An 8743-nucleotide genomic window follows, 5' to 3' on the forward strand; every position below is an offset into this window, starting at 1 on the left:
CCCCTGCATCGGCAGGCGGACTCTCAACCACTGCGCCACCAGGGAAGCCCCTTGAATGTACTTTTTAATGGGCCAGGCCACTGAAAGTTTTTGACTTAACTGTCTTCCCCTCAGGAGACAGGAAATTTGGGAAGCTACGGCCTGATGCGGAAGCTTCATTCTAATGCTGTGTATCTACGTCTAGTTTGTGAGGTTATCTTACGAGCGACACTGCACCACAGTAGAACCCTTTTGCTACCTCATTCATCCCCTTTGGTTGACTTTCAAGATGGCCCTGGTTTTTACCCAGAATTGCCCCCAAAAGCGTCAGGGTGACAATCCCCTGCTGCCGTCCGGCAATCCGAGTTTGGAGAACGAGGTCTCTGTTTGCAAGTTTGCTTCTGCCCACCATGTTGGAACCCGCCGGTCAGCTTGGTCCAAGGAAAGCCCAAGAATGGAAGGTGGGAACAAGTCGCCAACACTCACCACGACAGCAAGGAGTTCAGGAAGTCCGGAGTGGTCGGGTCGGGGCTCAGGGGCGGGGAGGTGACAAAAGCAGCAGCCTTGGCCCAGTTCTTGCTCCAGTACTGGGAGCCGTCAGTCCCCAAGCTGGCGGTGATGGGCTCGCCATACACCACGGTCCCTGACAAACAGAGAGCAGAGCTGAGCGCTGTGCAAAGAGCGGGGAGGAAACCACCACTGCTGGGACTCACTGCCTGCCCAGCAGCGTGCCCAGAGCTCTCAGCACCCCTTCAGAGAAGGGGCCCGCCTGCTCTCCCAGCTGAGGAAACTCATGTTTGGTGAAGTCAGATACCCCAGCCAGCCAGTCACCGATCCAACGAGTACTCCTCCGGACGCGCAGGCTCAGCGGCCGTGGCTCACGGGCCCAGCCGCTCCGCGGCATGTGGGATCTTCCCGGACCGGGGCACGAACCCGCGTCCCCTGCATCGGCAGGCAGACTCTCAACTGCTGCGCCACCAGGGAAGCCCTTCTTTTTCTTTAATTTTTATTTTATATGGGAGTAGAGTTGATTAACAATGTTGTGTTAGTTTCAGGTGTACAGCAAAGTGATTCAGTTATACATATATCGATTCTTTTTCAGATTCTTTTCCCATGCAGGTTATTACAGAGTATTGAGTAGAGTTCCCTGAGGTGTACAGTAGGTCCTTGCTGAGTACCTATTTTCTATATAGTAGTGTGTGTATGGTAATGCCAACCTCCTAATAATCCCTCCCCCTTACCTCTGCTCTTCTAACTCAACCCTCTCCCGCTAGGGGATCCCAAACATTTCCACCTCCTATTCTGTTGATTCCCAAATCTATTCACAATCTCCAGCTCAGACTGCATTCAAGCACCCAATCCCGAGCGCCATCTAGACTCTTATTTTGGGTGATCCAGGGCACCCCACACTTGATCTCACTGCTCACCAAAACAAGCCCCCTGCTCTCCCAATGTCTCCCAGCCCTTCTCCCAGTGTCCAGCTCTGGTTAATGAGCTGAGAGAGGAAACAATACGTGACATCAGCGGGATGAAGCATTTGAGAGCAAGTACACAACCCTCCACATCTGCCCAAGAGACAGCCTGGATCCCCGAGTCACCACCCTGAGGGTCCCCAGATTCACAGCAGACTTTGTAAGAGTGCAAAGTAAAGGACTTTGCACAGTTACGTTACTGAGATTTCAGAGTTTGCAGAAGCCTAGCCTAATTCAGTATATTGTCAAGAAAGAATGTTGATTTCCTGATGCTTAAATCACGTCCTCTTCTCTATCCACTCATGTCCAAGCCAGAAAATTGGGAATCATTTATATCCATCGAATGCCAATGCTTTAATGCCTTAAATACACCCTTTCCTTTCCACTCTGCATACCTTCCCTTAAAATCAGGATTTCCTCATTTCTCCCCAGCTCACCTCCTTCCCCACCTCTTCATCCATTCTCCATGGCACTTCCAGAGTGATCTTTCTTCCTAAAACATAATCTTCCCGTGTCACTCTCTTGCATAAAATCCTCCCAAGGAGCCCTTCTGACTTCAAGGATAGAAACAAACTTCTCACTGAAGCATCTCATGCCTTTCATTAGCCGGCCTCACATCAAAACTGGTCTCTTCTCTACCATCATCCAAAAACTCCATCCCGTCCTCTACTCCAATAATCCAATAATCATTCGGTTTTAGATTTTTTGATTTTTCAGACAGAGGAAGACAAATATCATATGATATCACTCATATGTGGAATCTAATTTTTAAAAAATGATACAAATGAACTTATTTACAAAACAGAAACAGACTCAACAGATTTCAAAAACAAACTTATGGTTACCAAAGGGGAAACGTGGAGGGGAGGGATAAATTAGGAATTTGGGATTAACATATACACACTACTATATATAAAATACACAGGCAACAAGGACCTACTGTACAGCACAGGGAACTCTACTCAGTATTCTGTAGGAACCTTTATGGGGAAAGAACCTGAAAAAGAATGAATATATGTATATGCATAACTGAATCACTTTGCTGCATACCTGAAACTAACACAACACTGTAAATCAACTACACGCCAATACAATTTTTAAAAAAATAATAATCAATTTTTTATTTTTCCACTTGATGGAGATACCCTTAGGAAAGTGACTCAATAAATGTGTGTTGAGCTGATTGAAGGGTGAGATCTTTTATGAAGTAAAGGCATCAGAGCTGGAGTTTGATGCCAGGCCAGCCTCACCACCACCGGGAATTCACCTTTACTACCTGCTCCCACCAAGGGCTCCCCTGCCCCCACAGTGTTCCTGCCAAGTGGGCCCTTTTCTCCAAACCCAGGGCCCTCAAGGCCAAACACTCCTCAGTCTGGAATGTGTCTCCTTTCCTCTCCGCGGCCTTTTCCAAGACTTTATCTCTTGGTAACACAGCACTACCCCCACTCTGGGACAGCCGCTGCCCTGAGAGCTGGCTCCGGGAGCTGGCCCCTACCCTGACCCCAGCCTCAGGAATCTCACAAAGGATGCTCTGTTCCGCCAGGGAGTGTTAGAGGCCCTAGAGGCCCGGCAGGCAGCTCACTTGAGGAAATTGGTGACAATCCCCAAGCAGGAGGGAGGGCTCCGGAACTCAGGGGAAGCCTCCCTCTGAAGGAAGCCCCAGGAAGAGAAGGGTAATGCTCAGAATCGCCTGGAAGGTCCCCAGCGTTCCTGACCTACTCAAAGCCTCCCAGGCAGGACTGGGTCAAGGAGCTGCTGGGCAGCTGCAAAAACCGCTCTAGCTCATCCCAAAGCAGTAAAACCCCGCAACAAGAAGGCCTTGGCTGCTGTCAGTTACATGTCTATGAAATGCAAATGGCTGAGCAGGCCCCAGCTCCCCCAAGGGCCACAGTTTTCGACTGGAGCATCGGCCAGAATTGGCTGAACTGAGGGTAGCTCTTCCAAGCCAGCCAAGTCTGGAGGTCCCACTGGCTATTGACTGAGCATGAAGGTGAGGTCTGGGCGAGTCACTAGGAAAACAAAGGATCCGCAACCCTCAAGGTTTCCTGGCTTTGTGGACATGAAACCAATCAAGAGACAGAACTGCCTGGAGAAAAAGAGTGGCTGCCAGTCTTTGGAAATCCTTGGAGGAGCATCAGTAGTTTCCTGATCTTCCCGTAACTTGATATTCCTCACCCTCTCCCTGAATCCGCACTTCAGTCCTGCCTTTGGAAACTTGAGTACAAGGAGGGGCTGGTTCCTGGAATGTGTCCTGAATTCTACAAGTGTGAGTGCCCTTGACCTCGGCCTTCATCTTACTCTACAAAATACAAGTCAGATTTGGGTGGAGGAGCCGGTAAAGGAGACAGGGCCCACACACCTCTCCGCAAGGGAATGAACTTGGCCTTTGGCCTATGCAAAACCCAGACATGGGTCAGAATTCAAGGCCACTGCTGACCAGACCTGTCTCCTTAGACCAAGGCAGAGCCAGGACTCCTGGGCCGGGGCCAAGCAAAGATGTGGGCACTTAGAGAAGGAGAAAGACATCTTTCTTTTTTTAAAAATTGGAGTATAGCTGCTTTACAACGGTGTGTTACTTTCTGCTGTGTAACAAAGTGACTCAGCTCTATGTATACATCTATCCCCTCCCTCCTGGACCTCCCTGTCACTTCCCGCCTCATCCCACCCATCTAGGTCATCACAGAGCACCGAGCTGAGCTCCCTGTGCTATACAGCAGGTTCCCACTAGCTGTCTATTTTACACATGGTAGTGTATATACGTCAATCCTAATCTCCCAATTTGTCCCACCCTCCCCTCCCCCCTCGTGCCCACATGTCCATTCTCTACGTCTGCGTCTCTATTCCTGCCCTGCAAATAGGTTCATCTGTATCATTTTTCTAGATTCCACATATATGCGTTAATATACGATATTTGTTTTTCTCTTTCTGACTTACTAGAGTCTGTCATACAGAGTGAAGTAAGTCAGGGAGAAAGCCATCTTCGCAGCTCATTCCTGCTGACTTCAAGGATAGAAACAAACTTCTCACTGAAGCATCTCATGCCTTTCATTAGCCGGCCTCACATCAAAACTGGTCTCTTCTCTACCATCATCCAAAAACTCCATCCCGTCCTCTACTCCAATAATCCAATAATCATTCGGTTTTAGATTTTTTGATTTTTCAGACAGAGGAAGACAAATATCATATGATATCACTCATATGTGGAATCTAATTTTTAAAAAATGATACAAATGAACTTATTTACAAAACAGAAACAGACTCAACAGATTTCAAAAACAAACTTATGGTTACCAAAGGGGAAACGTGGAGGGGAGGGATAAATTAGGAATTTGGGATTAACATATACACACTACTATATATAAAATACACAGGCAACAAGGACCTACTGTACAGCACAGGGAACTCTACTCAGTATTCTGTAGGAACCTTTATGGGGAAAGAACCTGAAAAAGAATGAATATATGTATATGCATAACTGAATCACTTTGCTGCATACCTGAAACTAACACAACACTGTAAATCAACTACACGCCAATACAATTTTTAAAAAAATAATAATCAATTTTTTATTTTTCCACTTGATGGAGATACCCTTAGGAAAGTGACTCAATAAATGTGTGTTGAGCTGATTGAAGGGTGAGATCTTTTATGAAGTAAAGGCATCAGAGCTGGAGTTTGATGCCAGGCCAGCCTCACCACCACCGGGAATTCACCTTTACTACCTGCTCCCACCAAGGGCTCCCCTGCCCCCACAGTGTTCCTGCCAAGTGGGCCCTTTTCTCCAAACCCAGGGCCCTCAAGGCCAAACACTCCTCAGTCTGGAATGTGTCTCCTTTCCTCTCCGCGGCCTTTTCCAAGACTTTATCTCTTGGTAACACAGCACTACCCCCACTCTGGGACAGCCGCTGCCCTGAGAGCTGGCTCCGGGAGCTGGCCCCTACCCTGACCCCAGCCTCAGGAATCTCACAAAGGATGCTCTGTTCCGCCAGGGAGTGTTAGAGGCCCTAGAGGCCCGGCAGGCAGCTCACTTGAGGAAATTGGTGACAATCCCCAAGCAGGAGGGAGGGCTCCGGAACTCAGGGGAAGCCTCCCTCTGAAGGAAGCCCCAGGAAGAGAAGGGTAATGCTCAGAATCGCCTGGAAGGTCCCCAGCGTTCCTGACCTACTCAAAGCCTCCCAGGCAGGACTGGGTCAAGGAGCTGCTGGGCAGCTGCAAAAACCGCTCTAGCTCATCCCAAAGCAGTAAAACCCCGCAACAAGAAGGCCTTGGCTGCTGTCAGTTACATGTCTATGAAATGCAAATGGCTGAGCAGGCCCCAGCTCCCCCAAGGGCCACAGTTTTCGACTGGAGCATCGGCCAGAATTGGCTGAACTGAGGGTAGCTCTTCCAAGCCAGCCAAGTCTGGAGGTCCCACTGGCTATTGACTGAGCATGAAGGTGAGGTCTGGGCGAGTCACTAGGAAAACAAAGGATCCGCAACCCTCAAGGTTTCCTGGCTTTGTGGACATGAAACCAATCAAGAGACAGAACTGCCTGGAGAAAAAGAGTGGCTGCCAGTCTTTGGAAATCCTTGGAGGAGCATCAGTAGTTTCCTGATCTTCCCGTAACTTGATATTCCTCACCCTCTCCCTGAATCCGCACTTCAGTCCTGCCTTTGGAAACTTGAGTACAAGGAGGGGCTGGTTCCTGGAATGTGTCCTGAATTCTACAAGTGTGAGTGCCCTTGACCTCGGCCTTCATCTTACTCTACAAAATACAAGTCAGATTTGGGTGGAGGAGCCGGTAAAGGAGACAGGGCCCACACACCTCTCCGCAAGGGAATGAACTTGGCCTTTGGCCTATGCAAAACCCAGACATGGGTCAGAATTCAAGGCCACTGCTGACCAGACCTGTCTCCTTAGACCAAGGCAGAGCCAGGACTCCTGGGCCGGGGCCAAGCAAAGATGTGGGCACTTAGAGAAGGAGAAAGACATCTTTCTTTTTTTAAAAATTGGAGTATAGCTGCTTTACAACGGTGTGTTACTTTCTGCTGTGTAACAAAGTGACTCAGCTCTATGTATACATCTATCCCCTCCCTCCTGGACCTCCCTGTCACTTCCCGCCTCATCCCACCCATCTAGGTCATCACAGAGCACCGAGCTGAGCTCCCTGTGCTATACAGCAGGTTCCCACTAGCTGTCTATTTTACACATGGTAGTGTATATACGTCAATCCTAATCTCCCAATTTGTCCCACCCTCCCCTCCCCCCTCGTGCCCACATGTCCATTCTCTACGTCTGCGTCTCTATTCCTGCCCTGCAAATAGGTTCATCTGTATCATTTTTCTAGATTCCACATATATGCGTTAATATACGATATTTGTTTTTCTCTTTCTGACTTACTAGAGTCTGTCATACAGAGTGAAGTAAGTCAGGGAGAAAGCCATCTTCGCAGCTCATTCCCGCTTTGGCCTGTTCAGGGATTCAGAGGTCCTTGCTGTCTTTTGGGTTTTCTTCTCTTCAGCCCCCAAAGGCAGGGCAGGAGTTACACCGTCCCGAGGAGGCCTCCACCTCTGCCCGTTTTATAAACACTGTACCTAAGACAGCCATGGATGGGCTTCTGGACCTCAGTCAGGCTGCAGGTACCACTGTACTGCATGCCGGAAATAATTACCACTAATGATAATAAACCACCAAACAGGCTTCACTGGCCTTTCTGCCCTCCTCCAAACACGCTTCTGATGTTTTCTTGGTGGCAGTTAGACCTTCATGCTCTCCTTCTGCGGGGAAAGTCTAAACTGAAGGATGTGATCCCAGGCCAGCCTTTGGCAGGCTCCCTAGGATGGCTGGGAACAGCAGGGCTGGGGGTGGTGTTTATTTACAACGGGCCTGAGCGCATTCATGAAGAATAAAGGAAGGCTGGGGGTTAGATATGTTTGACAGCTTCCGCCCGGACGATTAGTCATTTCCCATGAACGAGAAGCAAGAGGACAAATCTAGAGCAGAAACAACGGAAAATCGTGTGTGTGTGTGTGTGTGTGTGTGTGTGTGTGTGTGTATTTCAAAACACAGCCACAAAAGCACAGTGAGAAACTACACAAACACTGGGAATTCCCTGGCAGTCCAGTGGTTAAGACTCTGTGCTTCCACTGCAGGGGGCGCTGGGTTCAATCCCTGGTCAGGGAACTAAGATCCCGCAGGGCCCTTGGCACGGCCAAAAAAAAAAAAAAAAGTCTACACAAACACACACACACACCACACTCCCTCTCCTCTCAGAGACCCCAGGCCAGAACTCAACACCCTGGCACCTGTCCATGGATAACCCTGTCAGATTTTGGTATCAAGAGTGGTTCTAAAGGAACAGAATCTTAAAAGTTTTCTGAACTGGCTCTGGGGTTTCTGAAACTGGCTCTCTAATCTGATGTGATTTAAAGCACTAATGACTCCACTCCCACTAGTTAAGAGAGCACTGATAGTACATGGCGTGATGGGGCAAAAGAAATGCACAAAACACCACACCCGGTACTTAAAACAGGCAAAGTTCTGGGTAACTGTGTATTTGACACTTAGAACATTTCTGTCATGCCGAGTATAACAAGATTAGCTGGTTGTTCCTAATTACACTGGACAAAGCGGGGAAAGACAAGGATGACTCAGGGATTCAAATTCCCAGCTCAAGGGTCCCATAAATGACCCAAAAGTTTCTACATCTGCCCCCAAAGAGATCCTCATCTCCAGTAGCCTCAGAGCTAAACCAGCTGAAAACTGAACCCAGAGTCTCACCCTGCAAGTGGCTGAACTGAATTCCCAACTTGCAAGCATCTGCCATTAAGGTGAGGGTATTCGGCTGCAATGTCAACTCTTCCGAGTCTCCAGCCTGCCAGCCCACCCTGCAGACTCCAGACTTGCCAGTGCCCATATGGCATGAGCCAATTCCTTAAAATGTGTGTGTGTGTGTGTGTGTGTGTGTGTGTGTGTGTGTGTGAGAGAGAGAGAGAGAGAGAGAGAGAGAGAGAGAGAGAATGAGAGAGAGAGAGAGAGATTGGTTGTGTTTCTCCAGAGACCTGACCAACACAGATCTCGGTGAGATTTTATAACATTCACAGCCCAACCCATGGGCCACTCTCTGGGTTCAAGATGACTAGGTTGTGCATTAACTTAACATGAAGGAACTGTCCCCCAGGTTGGGTCAGTCCTCACGGGGCCCGTGACCATGTGCTTCTCATTACACTGCCACCATTCCCACTGACCCGCAGGGCATAGGAAGTCTCGTCTCAAGTTTGGGTTGTGAACGTTTCTGCATCTGGGTTCCGGG

The 8743-nt window shown here is 48.8% G+C and overlaps 1 protein-coding gene across 1 annotated transcript in view; it reads right to left on the bottom strand.

Moving 5' to 3' along the window:
• The window catches only part of DPYSL2 (dihydropyrimidinase like 2), a 75902-nt gene that overhangs the window by 10714 nt on the left and 56445 nt on the right, over positions 1–8743 (bottom strand). The window contains exons 9-10 of the mRNA XM_007466187.1: positions 466–622; positions 203–260 (exon numbers count right to left, since the gene is read on the bottom strand). Coding sequence (XP_007466249.1) covers positions 203–260; positions 466–622 — 215 coding nt within the window. The remainder of the gene's footprint in view (positions 1–202; positions 261–465; positions 623–8743) is intronic.

Source organism: Lipotes vexillifer, unplaced genomic scaffold (genome assembly GCF_000442215.2).
Source record: "Lipotes vexillifer unplaced genomic scaffold, Lipotes_vexillifer_v1.1 scaffold308, whole genome shotgun sequence".
NCBI classification, from domain to species: Eukaryota; Metazoa; Chordata; class Mammalia; order Artiodactyla; family Lipotidae; genus Lipotes; species Lipotes vexillifer.